We start from the raw sequence: 15,178 nt of genomic DNA on the forward strand, positions 1-15,178 counted from the left end.
CCCTGGAGAAGGGAGTGGCTACCCCCTCCAGTATTTTTTTTTTAATTAATTGATTTTTTAGTTGCTTTACAGAATTGTGTTGGTTTATGCCAACCCCCTCCAGTATTGCTGCCTGGAAAATACCATGGGTGAGGAGCCTGGCGGGCTACAGTCTAACGGGTTGCAAAAAAGTTGGACACAACTGAGCCACTGTCTTTCACACACATGGAAACGACAAGTGTGACTCCCATGGAGCCACTATCCTACAGGGGACGTACCCAAGGTCACTGTCCCTCTTGCCTATCCAGTGTTGCCCCCTACTTGGAGACACTCCCAACCACCCCATTCTAAAGCCAAATGCAGACATCAGCACTGGCCCTGGAAAAGGGACACCATTCAGGCAGGAAGATTCTGCTTCAGGGTAAGAAGACGATGAACTATCTTCTTCTAGCATGTGCCCCTGCCTCCCTATGGAAGGACTGGGGTGGAGGTCGAGGCAGGTCATACCTCTCTGTCCAGTGGCTGCCGGAGCCACACCACGCCTGTGTCAGGCTCCACAGCAAAGAAACGGGAGGCCTCTTCCCCAGACACGCCAAACACCAGAGGGTCATTGTCCATGTCTCGGGCCAGCAACTGGGTCACAGAGGAACCTGAAGTACCCACAGAGGACAGCAGAGGACAAAAACAGGAGGTTAGTCCATTCTTGAGCACCTTACCCAGGGAGCTGAGTTCCTATAGGGAGCAGTCGCCCAATAGACCACCAGCAGGTCCCTGACTACTGCAGGACCCCTTTGCATCTTTGGCTCCATCCCAGGCTCCCCGCCTCTGCCCTGGTCACTTGTCACAGTGTTTAACAGGGAACTATCATTCACCTTGTTCTGTGACTTCCACCTGTCCTCTTGTCTTTTAACTTAGAGAAAGGGTTCTCCATGTGGCTCAAATGAGCACAAGCCCACAACCCTTCAATTCTTATGTTCCAAGATGGACACACTACTTAGCCGTAGCCAATCAGAGCACAGCATCTCCCTGATCACAGTGATTGGTTCAGGGATGAGCATGTGACCCAAACTAGCCAATCAAAGCCAATGCTGGGACTTCTGCTGAAACAAGTAGGAGAGAGGTGCTTTTTTTCCACTGGGGTTGGTCCTGCTGGCAGCCATCTTTGGCACCACAGGAAGAGCCTGCCTGAGGATGAGGCCAACAAGGAGGAAAACAGAGCCAAATGGTGCATGGACAGAGATTCCTAATGGTTTGAGGGTCTGCAGTCAACTATACATGATATTAGCTCTATCCCCTGGACTGCTCAGCTGTGTGAGCTAATAAATCACCCCCTCCTTTTTTTTTTTTTTTTTTTGCCTAAGTAGAGTTGGATTTCTGTCTTTTACAAATGGAAGCAATATTTTCTAATTCAGAAAATTTTACAAACCTGGCATTCATTCAACAGTGATTAGGTGCTGGCTGTGTGGAGTACACAGAGGTTAGGAAGATATGCAGCAGCATCAGGGGACTCCAGTCTAAAGCCAGGTGACAAAGTCTAGCTCCTGTCCACAGTTAGAGGGCTGAGGTGTTACCTTCACAAAGAAACAAAGCCCTGACCAGAGGCCACTCTGGGCATAAGAATGCCTGGCCTAACCCTGCCTAAGAAGTCTTAGAGTAGGTCACCTTCCCCTGGGGTTCACAGCAGACCCCTCAGGTAGCCTTCAGGTAGGGTGACCAACCACTGAAGTTTGTCTAGGACTGAGGCATTCATTATTTCTAGGATGAAGCACAAGCCGGAATCAAGATTGCTGGGAGAAATAGCAATAACCTCAGATATGCAGATGACACCACCCTTACGGCAGAAAGTGAAGAAGAACTAAACAGCCTTTTGATAAAAGTGAAAGAGGAGAGTGAAAAAGTAGGCTTAAAACTCAACATTCAGAAAACTAAGATCATGGCATCCAGTCCCATCACTTCATGGCAAATAAACGGGGAAACAATGATAGACTTTATATTTGGGGACTAAAAAATCACTACAGATGGTGACTGCAGCCATTAAATTAAAAGACACTTGCTCCTTGGAAGAAAACTATGACAAACCTAGACAGCGTATTAAAAAGCAGAGACATTTGCCAACAACGGTCCGTCTAGTTAAATCTATGGTTTTTCCAGTAGTCATCTATGGATGTGAGAGTTGGATTACAAAGAAAGCTGAGTGCCAAAGAATCAATGCTTTTGAACTGTGGTGTTGGAGAAGACTCTCGAGAGTCCCTTGGACTGCAAGGAGGTCAAACCAGTCAATCCTAAAGGAAATCAACCCTGAACATTCATTGGAAAGACTGATGCTGAAGCTGAAACTCCAATACTTTGGCCACCTGATGCAAAGAATGGACTCACTGAAAAAGATCCTGATGCTGGGAAAGATTGAAGGCAGGAGAAGGGGATGACAGAGGATGAGATGGTTGGATGGCATCACTGACTCAATGGACATGAGTTTGAGCAAGCTCTGGGAGTAGGTGATGGACAGGAAAGCCTGGCATGCTGCAGTCCATGGGGTTACAAAGAGTCGGACACGACTGAGTGACTGAACTAAACTGAACTGAGGTATTTCCCAGGAGATGTGCTAAAACCAGGAGGTCCCAGGCATTGGATTAGGTGGTTACTGTAGCTTCAAGAGGTCCTTAAACCCCCAAGAACAGTGCAAAATGTTCTGAGTGTATAGTCTGTCATTCTCTGCAGGGAAGGTCTGCAGTTTCCATCTGATTCTCGAAGTAGTTAGGTTAGAACCATGGGCCTTCAGCAAATCACTTCTTTCAAAGCCTCAGTTTACCCTATAAAATGGGATGGACACTCTTTTTGCCCCATATACTGACTCTTATATTTACTGAATAGCTCTGATGATCTAGCTAAGGAAGGAAGGATTCAAAACTTGGGATTTTATTTAGAAAAGAATGCTGATGAGCTTTTCTAAGTCAACTTTTGAAAGAATTTCTAACATGACAATGAGAACCAGTATTCTGGAGCACTAACCACATTCCAGATACTTGGCTAAGGATTTCTGTGTAATAACTAATTCAATCTTTCCTGTTATTCTCCTCACTTAACAAATAAGGTAACAGAGTGATTAAGTAATTTACCACGGCCACACAATTAGCAAATGGCAGAGCAGAACTTCAAAGCCCAGGCATTCTGGCCCAGTGCCCACATTTGTTTCCACAATCTTACAAATCTCAACACTTGATATGTGAACTCAAGATTCAGGACTTCCATAGACATGACTCTATCAGGCCCTAAGTGACTCAGAAAAAGCAGATACTGGGCAATCATTAGCCTCTTATGAAATGCCAGACATGAAATGTGAGCCCATTCACATGGGTTATTTCACTAAATCCTCTCAACAACTCTGTTTGGTAGTCATTTTTCCACCCATTATATAGATTAGGAAGTTGAGGCTCAAAAAGGCAAAATAGCCTCTCCAAGATCACACACCAGAGTAGGACATGGTAGCATCCAAGGTGATGAGAGGAGGTAAGAAGCAGAAGGAGGAGTGAAATCATGGAGCGAAAAAAAACAGAGATCTTTTGGGGAGTTCCCTTCCTATTTTAAAGGTGGAGAAACTGAAAGCATTTAGCAATTTGCCCGAAGTACAACAGGGAGCAACTGAGTCAGGGCTTAAGCCCAAGTTTCCAGACTCCCAGTACAGTGCTCCTCCCGAGGGGAGGAAGGAGGAGATATGTGAAGCCATAGAAAAACCAAGCACATCTCCCCAAAGCATCTGTGTCACTCAGTGACAAGCAACTATTTTATACTAAGACAAATGGGAATATAATGTGAGTATAATCATTTTTAAAGATATAATCTAAAACTATAAAAGAATTTCCAGCCTCCTGCTGACTTCCGGGGACACCTGGTTCCTTTCTGATACCCTCAGGGGTCCTTTAGTGGAAAAGTTTGAGGAATACTGAGCTACTTCCCAAGGCCTTGGGGAGATTCAACACGAGGAAACTGAGGCCCATGGGGTCCCTGTTTGTCCACAATACATCAACAAGTCCATGCTAGCCCCCTGGACTGGAAATCTCACTTGTCAATCTCCTTCAGGGCCCAGCCCAGGTGGAGAATATGGAGCCAAGCTCCCAGCCAGTCCATGGGATTCCAGAAAGGCCCCACTGGCCCCCCACCCAAGGTCACACAACTTGACCCAGTATCCCTAATGGCTCTCCCAGGCCTGATGCTCAGGCTCTCCCAAGAAGGGGGGCGGCGCTGGGCAGGACAAGGATGGGGCCATCAGCTGCTGTCACCCACCCTGTAATTTTCAGGACTTTTATCCATTTTCTCCTCAATTATGTGCTGCTCAAAATGGTCCTTTTCGGCTTCCTCACGGGCTCTTGCCTGCTCACGCCTTCTTTGTGTCCCAGGTAATTGCTAGTGACCTTTTCTAAGTGTACTAATTAAAGGTGCCAATTTAATATTATATTTAAGACAAGACGCCCCGCAATTTTCCTGCTAGGCACATACTCCCCCGCCCAGCTATCCTGCCATTCTGTAGAAGCCAGGCCTGGCTTTGGCTATCCAGGACACAGGACTCATTTCCCCATTAGGGAGGCTTCCAGCAACCTCTGTTTGCACCATTCAGACAGGAAAGAGGCCAAGCTGTGGGGCCCAACTCCCACGTAGTGCCCCCAGAAGCAGCCCCTCAGGAGAACCATTCCGGCTGTGGGATCCTGGTGTACACACACCATGCAATGGGTTTGTTTCCCACCTGGGAAACGGTAGACCCTGAAACTCAGGCTATACAATGCCTGGAGCTCTTGTTTTTAATTGTAGTAAAATATATATAATACAAAGTGTATCATTTTAATTAATTCTGTGGCATGTGGTACATTCACAATGTGGTGTAAACATCACCATTATTTGTTTCCAGAACATTTTCATCACCCCAAAAGGAAACCCATCCCCATTAGCATTCCTCCCCATTCCCTCCTCCCCCAGCCTCTGGCAACTGCTAATCCACACTGTCTGTCTCTACAAATTTTCCTGTTCTGGATATTTCATATAAATAGAACCATACCGTAAGTGCTGGTTTTTTTTTCACTCAGGATAATGTTTTCAAGATTCATCCATTTGTAACATGTATTAGTATTTTTAACTTTTTATTTTTTATTGGAGTACAGGTGATTAGCAATGTAGTGAGAGTTTCAGGTGGACAGCAAAGGGACTCAGACACGCATACATATACATGTATCAATTCTCTCCAAACTTCCCTCCTAACCAGGCTGCCACATAACATTGAGCAGAGTTCCCTGTGCTAATATATTAGTATTTAATTCCTTATTATGATGACTACTCCACTGTATGGTATGCTATATTTTGTTTACCCATATCATCAGTTGATAGACATTTGAGTTGTTTCCCCCTTTTGGCTACTGTGAATAATGCTGCTATGAACACCTGTGGACAAGTTTTTGTTTGAACATCTATTTTCAATTCTGGGGGGCGGGGTGGGTATATATCTAGAAGTGGAATTGCCGGGTCCTATAGAAACTCTTGGAGAAGGCAATGGCAACCACTCCAGTATTCTTGCCTGGAGAATCCCATGGACGGAGGAGCCTGGTAGGCTACAGTCCATGGGGTTGCTAAGAGTTGGACATGACTGAACAACTTCACTTTCACTTTTCACTTTCATGCTTTGGAGAAGGAAATGGCAGCCCACTCCAATACTCTTGCCTGGAGAATCCCAGGGACAGAGGAGCCTGTTGGGCTGCTGTCTATGGGGTTGCACAGAGTCGGACACGACTGACGTGACTTACCAGCAGCAGCAATAGAAACTCTTAACTCTTTGAGGAACCACCAAACTGTTTTCCATAGTAATCCCACTATTTACATTTCTGCCAACAATGGATGAGACTTGAATTCTCTTCAGTGGTCAGTCAGTTCAGTGGCTCAGTTGTGTCCAACTCTTTGCAACCCCATAGACTGCACCAATTCCAGGCCTCCCTGTCCATCACCAACTCCCGGAGCTTGCTCAAACTCTCTTCAGTGGTAAGAAGGATAATCATTGTTTCACAGGGGCTTACCACTCCCTGTATGGGGATTGATGGGAACTCGGCAGTCCTCTGTAGCCGATGCCGTCGGTACCCTGCCCACTATTCCTTACATAGCACTGTCACACACCAGCCTCACCGCCAAAGCCAGTCCTGAGGGGTTCTGACCACCAGAGACTGCTTCAACCATACGCAGGACAGGCCTGTTTATGCCAGGGAACTAATGCCCCTGGTAGAGCACTCAATGAATGACTGATAAAAGATGGCAGATAAAGAGTTGGTAGATAAATGCCCTAGCTCCCTCATCTCTCACAGAGTAATTCAAAGGCTGTGTTCCAAACCAGCTCTTGAAGTTCCCCCATGGGATTTGTGTCCACTTGCCCAGTGAGGAGACTTGGTTGATGAAGCATCTTTATGACTTCCTTCTCTTCACAGTCTCATATTCTTACTCCCTGACCTGTGTTTCCTGGACTCTCCTCCCTGATAAACTGTTTGCACTTGAACTCTCATCACAAGACCTGCTTCTGCTTCATAAGACCCCCTAAGACTATGGCATCAGGATCACCCCGTGTGCTTATTACATACAGATTCCCAAGCCTTGCTCCTTGATAGGCCGCGGAAGGAGCCTAGAGTGTGAATGTTTAAACAGCAGCTTCCATTCTCCCTGCAAGAGATGATGACACACAGCCAGGTTTAGAAGTTCTGAGATTGGTTTATAGCAGGGTGATATTCAAATATTTAACAACAGGCACAGTACAGGCATCAACCAATCAGAAAGGATGCTGGCCATAAACAACCAGACCAGTGAGTACTGCCTGTAAGTCAGCCTGGTTTATGGCTCACATTTTGGATGCAGAGAAAAGCTCCTCTGGCCCCAGGATGATTTAAAGGCTCAGTCTTAGGGCTCTCAGCTCAATCGGTGCTTCTGGAGGATTCTCTGTTCTTGGCCTCCCCTACCTCATAAGGAAGGGTAACTCAGAGAGGCTGGCCCCCTCTACCCTGAGGCAACACAACCCAGGTGAGGGCTCAGCCTACCTCATGGCTGGAACCCTGAAGAACTTAAATCACTGTATACCCATGTTCATAGCAGCATTTTAGTTACAATGGTCAAAAGGTGGAAGCGACCCAAGTGTCCACTGATGGAAGAAAGAATAAACAAAATGGGACACCTACATCCAATAGAAATTATTCAGCCTTAAAAAGGAAGGAAATTCTGACAAATGCTACAACATGGATGAAACCTGAGGACCTTATGCTAAATCTTTGCTGATAAGCCAGTCACAAAAAGACCAACAGTGGTATTATTCTGCTTACATGATATACTTAAAGGAGTCACAGCCATAGCGCCAGAATCTAGAAGGGTGGTTGCCAGGGACTGGGGACAGTGAGGGATGGGAGTTGTTAAGGGGTTCAGTATTGGTTCTATAAGATGAAAATAATTCTGGAGATTGACTGCACAACACTGTGAACATACCTAACGCTCTGTATACTTTAAAATGGCTAAGATGGTAAATTTTATGTTACATGTCTTTTACCACAATTAAAAAAAATTTTTTTTAAACCCAAACTTAAACCAGATCACATCTAAGGCCCCTGTGACCTCACCCAAGACAATCCTCCCACTGCATCTCACAAAGTAGTCCCTGGACTCACCCCTACCTCTGCCATGGTCTTGCCTCTGCTCCTGAACACTCTGTAGCTGCCTCAGGACATTTGCCCTGGTTGTGTCCTCTGCCAGCAATGTTCCAACCTGAGGTCACTATATGCTACTCATTATTCACCTCTCAGGTCATGAGTTCCCTTCTCGGAGAAGGTAACTCACATACCCCATTATATAGATAGAGTCTGTCTAAAGAGATGTCATTCTGTGCCCACACACCCCACGTCACTGTCTTCACAGCCCCTACCTACCTCATCTCAGATGATCTTGTTTATTCACTTGATTTGCTGACTACCTGCTCCAACCCATCTGTCTCCCTCCCCCGACACACACTTCATATTAGCTCTATGGGGGCAGCAGCCTAGCCTGTCATGTTCCCTGTTGTATCCCTAAGCCTAACATGGGGCTGGCATCATGGAGGCACTCAGTAAATAGTCATGGGGTTAATAAATGGATGCTGCCAACTGCTGAGAGGTGTTGGGAAAAGACAGCCCCCAAAAGTCACGAAGATTTCTGAGCCACGACAAGAAGAGAGAATATAGCAAACTAACTCTTAATTATGTACACTAATGGACAGGGAAAAGCACGGCTAATCAAAACCTACTAATGCCCAAACTACAAGCACTTGGCTTTGGATGTAGGTGGAATCATACTGGGGCATCATTGGCTGATGGTCCATTCTCTCAGGGACAGCCTTGTACCCTATCCTGAGGCCATGTACTCTCTCCTGGGGGTCATCTGGGGCAGTGTACCTTATTCTTGGGGCTAAAGACTCTATCCTGGCACCAGGTACCCCATCCTGGGACCATGTACCCCACCCTGGGTTCAAGTACCCTATTTTTGGGCCATGCATCACATACTGGGCAGTGTATCCCAACTTGGGTGCCATGTACCCCATCACTGGCAGTGTACCCTATCCTTGGGCCCAAGTACCCCATTCTTGGGCAGTAAACCCTGTTCTGGAGGCCAGAAACCCTAGTCATGGCAGGGATCTGTCCAACAGACTGCAAATGCCCCTCCCTGGGAGGCACAGGACTGGTGAGACATCCCCACAATGGCCTCAGCTCCTTAGCAGCAGGCCATATCCATCTTCCTGGCAAGGGGTGGACAATCACAGCTTCCTTTGCAGCCCTGCTGGGCCCATGCTGCTCGCTGAGATGACTGTTATTGTTATTATTGTTATTTGCACTGAGGGGTGAGGCCTGGGATTGGCATGTCATGCACTCCTGGGGAGCTGTGAGTCTTTACCTGCTGGACCAGGGGTGGGCCAGAAACTCAGGCAGGGAAGTGGCAGGCTGCAAGGCCTTTTTATATTATTTTTATGTTTTGGATGGGGGAAGGATGAAGGCTACGTTTCCCAAACACGGACAGGGCACTACAGAATGAATTAAGGGTAAGGAGAGTTTACTGTGCTTCATCCTCATAGTAGCATCTGCTGAAGGCAAGCCTCTGACTGTGCCACGCCTGTCTCAGACACCTGCCACAGTTCACACAGAATTCAAACCAAATTCCTTCCTGATGGCCAGTACTCCCCCCAACCTGTGCTCAACTCCCTGGCCAGTCACGTTCCCACCACGGCCCTGGGCTCAGACCGATGCACCGCTCTCACCTCTCAGGCGCAAGAGGACCTCGCCTGTTCCCACACACATGCTGGAGCTGTTCCTTCAGCCTGGAAGGCCCTTCCTCCTCTCATGGACTCTCAGCTCTTGGTCACCCTAAAAACCTGTCTCAAATGCCTCCTCTGTCATGAAGGTCTCCCTCCTCTGTGCTCCCTGATTTGTCGTCTGTAACTCTGCACAGCAGGGAGCAGGCATCACTCCCTTGAAGGTGGAGGCTGATGTTCTGGGGCACACTTGGCAACTCTCCCCACCCCTCCATGACAATCAGTCTGCTCTTGGGGCTGAGGAACTGACCCATTCCTTCCCCAACCCAAGCAGACATTACTAATCAATCACAGCTCCCTTTTCTGTTGAGTCTATATTCAACTTTAGGATCCTTCACAACACTGGGTTTCATACAGCCACTGCTAATCAATCCTCCAAGGCATGTGGAAGCAAACTTTTGCAACCTGTGACTTACAAGGACTTCACATCAGCCCTGATCTACAGTCATTTCCCAATCAGGGGCCAAGTATCTATTAACAGCAGTCTCCTCCTATCAGGTTCCAGGCAGTTAGGAGGGAGAGAATCAGACTTAGAGTCGACAGGTAAGCTCAGAAACAAGGACTAATAACAGCAGAAATGAGAACCAAAAAAGCCCCTTCTCACTTTACAGACAGAGAAGCAGGGGTCCTGGCAGGAAGATGACAGCTTGAGATGGGGCTGTGTATGGGTGAGCAAGGAGTAGCAGATAGCAGGCCTCCAACCCCGGGTTATAAGCCCTGGGTTATACCCAGGTATTTCTGAGAATAACCACTGCCCCCGTCCCCATGGCCATGAACCTGCTACACAAGGCCACCCTGTTCAGGAGGGACCCTCACCCCCACCCCTGGTCTGGAGGGATCTAGCTGCTCTGGCCTTGATATCTGCAGAGCCAGGGGCTCCTGCCCTCTCTGTCTCCCCTGGAATGAGCCCCCTCCCCTCCTCCCCAACACTGGGCTGGCCTTGGAGCCTGTAATCTCATTTGTCTCCCCTCTGGGATCAGACAGGTCAGTTAAGTGCCTTGATTCCTGGGGATAATCTCATTTGTCTTAGGTTTTCGCCTTCCCGCTCTCCTGCTTCTATCAGGCTCCTTCCCTCTAACACCCAGGGGTCCTGAACTTGGTTTGACCTCAGGGGAGCCAACTTCATTTGGGGGTTGTCTTGTGGTCCTGGGCCCCACCTTACACCAGCATGAGATGTGAGGTGGGCCTGCTCTTAAGCCAGCCCTGCACTGGCCAATGTCCTTACACTCATCAGAACACCTTTGTCTAGATAAAGGAAGTAACTGACACCAAAGCCCACAGGCCCTCTTCACATCCTTTCTTTCCTATAGCTCAGTCTACTTGGTGCAGATGATATGAACTGCCTGGGGGGCGAAAATGAGCATTAATTGAGCACCTACTATTTTCCAGGCACTATGCTGAGTGGTTTTCATTCATTCTCTGTCATCCATTTCTCACAAACCCCACAGAGAGGGGTTAGCATCCCCACTACACAGATAAGAATACTGAGGCTCCTAGGGGTCAAATAACCTACCCAAGGAGACACAACCGGGAGGTGGCATAGCAAGGATTTGAACCCAAGTCTGTCTGACTCAAAATTCACCTTCCCTCCACCACCCTCATAGCTTTAATCACAAAACCTTTTGGGGGAATCTGAGGCTTCCCTCTCCTCGCTCCACAGAGACTAACCCCCAGGCTCCCTCCGTGTTTCAGGCTGCTCTGGACTCCTGGGTTACTTGGCTGGCCTGAAGGTGAGCACCCTTGAGGTAGGAAATGTGGACCCCCTCTATCACCCGGGCTTTCCACGACCCACTTATCACTGGCCAGGAAGATGGTGAGTCCCTCCTGAGAGTCAGCGAAGGGGTGGCCAGCTCACCTGGGCAAGCAGGTGTCTGATGGCCAAGGGGACAGGCTAATTCAGCAGAACAGGAGACATTTAACAGAGCAGGATGATGTAAGCTCAGAGGCTTCAGAGGTGGGGAAGAGCCAGAGCTACATGTGGCTGTTATTTTAAAGTAATAAAGCACAAGAGAATAGATAAGACATTAAATATTTGAGGCATCTGACGCTGAGTCTCAGAATCCCAGAGCTATTCTGCTTCTGGCACAACCACGATAGCGTCATCAGAGCCAAGGCCTGCCTGGCCTGGTCATAGGCACCAACGGACTCTAATCCCCTAGGACCTCATGAGTCACAGAGAGGTTGTTACTCGCCCAAAGTCACATAGCTTACACAAGGCAGAGCTGGGACTGTTTGGTGACTTTCTAATCTGCATGAGGCAATTACAGTCCTTCAGTCATTCACTCAGCAAACAATGCCTGAGCATCCACTCTGTGCTGGGCATTACTCTCGGCAACAGGGAACAAAACAGACAGAAGTCCCTGCCCTCCCGGAGAAGACAGTCCAGCGGACAGGCCTACACACACATCCCTTATGCCACATGTTTTTCCTGGCCTTTCACAGGCACATTTGGGAATGAAAGCATGGGTTTGGGATCTAGTCAGAGCCAGGATGGAGGAGGAACTGTGTTCTTACCCTCCCTCTGGTTGACAGGCTGTGACCCCCATGATGAGCACTTGGGACCTGGAATCAAAGGACACAGAAGTTTCGAGGAAGGCAGCCTCAGTGAAATCCCTTTATTGAGACAGAAGCAGTGGGGCTCAGAACTAACAAGGCTGGCAGCGGACAGCATTCAGCCACCACTTTCGTGTGACTGAGCATGAGCCACTCACCTCTCTGAGCCTCCCTTTCCCCACTGACACCATGATGGGGCTGATGTTAATGGCCAGAGCACAGAGGGCCTTGGGGAGAATCGAATCCAACATGGTGAGTGGCCAAGGTGCTAGGCTGGTCCCCAGGTCATGGGCGTTGGGTGGCGAAGGATTTCAAAGCTATACCTCGGTTCAGGAGGATGCTATGATCCATTAAAGACACGAGACATGAATAGGGAAAGGGGTGGCGGTACACAGCCACATGTTCTCATTATTGATGAGGCCAACAAGCCAAAGGAGACGTGGGGCTGGGTGGCTCAGTGAAGCGTCCACCATCACCCAGCGAACCCCTATGGGTGGCAGAGCTGACACTCAGGTGAGTCCTGGGCTCCCCAGTCCTCTTTCCACTACACCACATGAAGGTCCCATCCAGCTACGATGTTGAGATTCTGTTTGCCACACACCATGTCTGAGGCACTGCGGAGGACAGAAGGCATGGGTGACCCAGCCCCACTGGCAAGGATTTCCAAGCTGGCTGAAACACTCCCAGAAGAGCCTGACTCATCAGGGCGGACAGTCTGGGTCCAGGGTAGACTAGATATTCTTTTCTGCTCAAGAACAGCAACCTGAGCATGAAATAGCCATGAATAAAGGGGCCTCAGAATATTCTGTTTGACCTCCCTGAGTCCTTGCTGCAGCTCCCTGGCTCACGGGGGTTGAAGTCCTGTCACAGAGGCCAGAAAAGTCAAGTTGTAGTTACCAGATTTAATAACAATGATAATAGTGGCGTGGGTATTTTTTTCCTTTCTCCTGAAACTTTTCAATTCATTGAACTGTTCAATTAACTTTACAAAAGGAAATGTGGAAAAATGATGGCAAATTGAACTTGACATTATCACTAAAATAAACAGAGCACTGCCGGCCCTTAAAGGCTCAGAAGAGATTATCCAAACACCTGCAGGCACATGCTGATTCCTTCCTGCTCGGAGGACCCTGGTGCTCCCCTCCTGCCTCTCATGCATCATGCCAACACTCACACTCTTCCTGGCTCAGAAGGAGCCGGGCTCCTGTCGCCTATCAGCATGGCCCCCGGGGAGAGCAGCCACCTCAAGGTGAGGCTCTGCTAACAGGCTGCATCGTCAGGGTGCCCCATCCCTCTCCTGCAGATGATGGGGCAGTTCAGTCCCATGGGCCTTAGGCCAGGCGACATGTCTGAATCACCTGTGACATTTCTGCAACTCCAGAGGCCCAGCCATACCGCCCAGATCAAGTACATCAGAGCTTCTGTGGAAGGGACTCAAGTATCAGAATGCTCCAAAACAAACAAAAAAACCCCAGATGATTCCAAAGGGCAGCCAAGGTTGATAACCAAGATCTAAATGATCCCTGAGATTCTTTCAATTGCCAGGTCTAATCCAATTTCCTACATCATAGGAAAACTCACAGGTCAGTGGTCCCTGGACTTGTCAACACACTGAAATGACCTGGAGCTTTCAAATGACCCCCACGGCTGTGTCCCCACACCCTAAGGCTGTGATTAACTGGGCTGGGGTACAGCTACGCTTTGGAAAGTTCTAAATCCCCAGGTGATTCTAATGTGCCGGTAAGACTGGGAATCATGGCTCAAGGTGGCGCTTTCACCTGGTGAACGGGGAAGCTAGTTTCCCAATGACCCCACCCCCCAGCTCCAGGGGACTCCACCATGTCAAACATGTGGGTCCCTAGCTACATCATTCCACTCAGGCCAATTCCACAGGTGTGGCAGAAAAAGAAAAACTTATTTGCTCTGTTGCCCCTTCCCGTGTTCAAAATTTTCCAAGTCCCAATATTTTTTTTTAAAAAGAAGTAAATTTATACCCTTAAAGCAGTGAACCCCAACCTGATTTCATATTAGCATCACCTAGGTAGCTTCTAAAAATAAGAATGCCCAGGCTCTACTCCCAAAGGGTTCTGTTTTAATTAATTGGTCTAGTCCAGAGCCCGGACATCAGTATTTTGCTATAATTCCCCCAGTGATTCCAGCGTGCAGCCAAGTAGAGAATCATTGGGTTAGAGTACAGGTTCTCAAACTTGAGCCTTCAGCAGCAGCACCAGGAGGGCTTGTTTAAAACACAGATTCATGAGCCCCTGCCAGAGTTTCTGGTTCAGAATCTGCACTTTTAACAAGGTCTCCGGCGATGCTAAGCCCACTGGTCTGGAACCACAACTTTGAGAACCACAGGGCTGGACCTTTCAAGGGCCTGGGCCCCAGTCATTTAGAATTCTTTTCAAAGGGAATTTGGACCTTAGGACCTGGTTTCAGAATCTCCTGTGCTCCCTTCCTGTGCCCACAAACCCAAGGGGCCGCTTCTTTTCACCTCTCAATAGCAGGAAAGGAGACTAGGAAACTAAGAAAGGTGCAATCAGAAAAGCAGGTGAGAAAGACACCTTTCCCCTCACCCCTGGCTCCCCCCTCCTGCCTCCCACTGTGAAGGAGGCCAGAAAAGTCCCTCCAGAAATCACTTCCTCTTTGAGGAGACTCATAATTACCCACAATGATCACAGCACCGTTCATTTTGCCCTAAAATTAATACATCACGTTGAGAATGATATCGTGCTAATTTATCACAAGATTTATGAAACTTGCACTTTTTCTAATGAGATTTATGCAAATGCTGCTCTTGCCACTGTTTGTGTTTTTAGAAGTTTTGGCAGGGAAGTGGGGTCCAGCCCAGCGGGCAGAGGCCCTGCCGCCACTCAAGGGTTGGTGGGGCGGGGCTCTGTGGGGGCTCCTGACCTGGGAGAGTCCAGGTGAGCAAGCCTTCCCATTCAGCTCATTCCTCTGTCCCACTTCTTCCCAGGTATGCCTTTACTCATCTGGGGCCAGTCCTCTTAGCTGGTTCACCTGCCGCCTCAGGTGGGGAGGCAGTTACAGGTGGTGGGCTGATTCCCTAGGTGAGCATGGGTCGATTCATCCAGTCAGAGGCTTCCCAGGCCCTTAGTCTCAGAGAACAACTGTGGGTGACAGCTTCTCACTAGCAAGGGTGTGAGACCAGAGAGGCATCGGGATGCAAAACTTAAGGTGGCACTCCCTCAGTGCTGACCCTGTACTTGCAAAAGTCAGGCTTGTTTTTGTACCCTGGACACCTCACTTGTCTCACCCCAGTCCTGGCCTTGCCACTAGGTC

The 15,178-nt window shown here is 48.5% G+C and overlaps 1 protein-coding gene across 9 annotated transcripts in view; it reads right to left on the reverse strand.

The window, feature by feature from the left end:
• The window catches only part of CDH23 (cadherin related 23), a 433,939-nt gene that overhangs the window by 313,334 nt on the left and 105,427 nt on the right, over nt 1-15,178 (reverse strand). For all 9 annotated transcript variants that reach the window (XR_006270872.1, XM_043476661.1, XM_043476663.1 and 6 more), the window contains exon 4: nt 487-629. Coding sequence is in view for 8 of the 9 variants with exons in the window: in XM_043476661.1 (XP_043332596.1) it covers nt 487-629 (143 nt within the window). In the remaining variant the exon portion in view is untranslated. The remainder of the gene's footprint in view (nt 1-486; nt 630-15,178) is intronic.

Source organism: Cervus canadensis, chromosome 8 (genome assembly GCF_019320065.1).
Source record: "Cervus canadensis isolate Bull #8, Minnesota chromosome 8, ASM1932006v1, whole genome shotgun sequence".
NCBI lineage: Eukaryota > Metazoa > Chordata > Mammalia > Artiodactyla > Cervidae > Cervus > Cervus canadensis.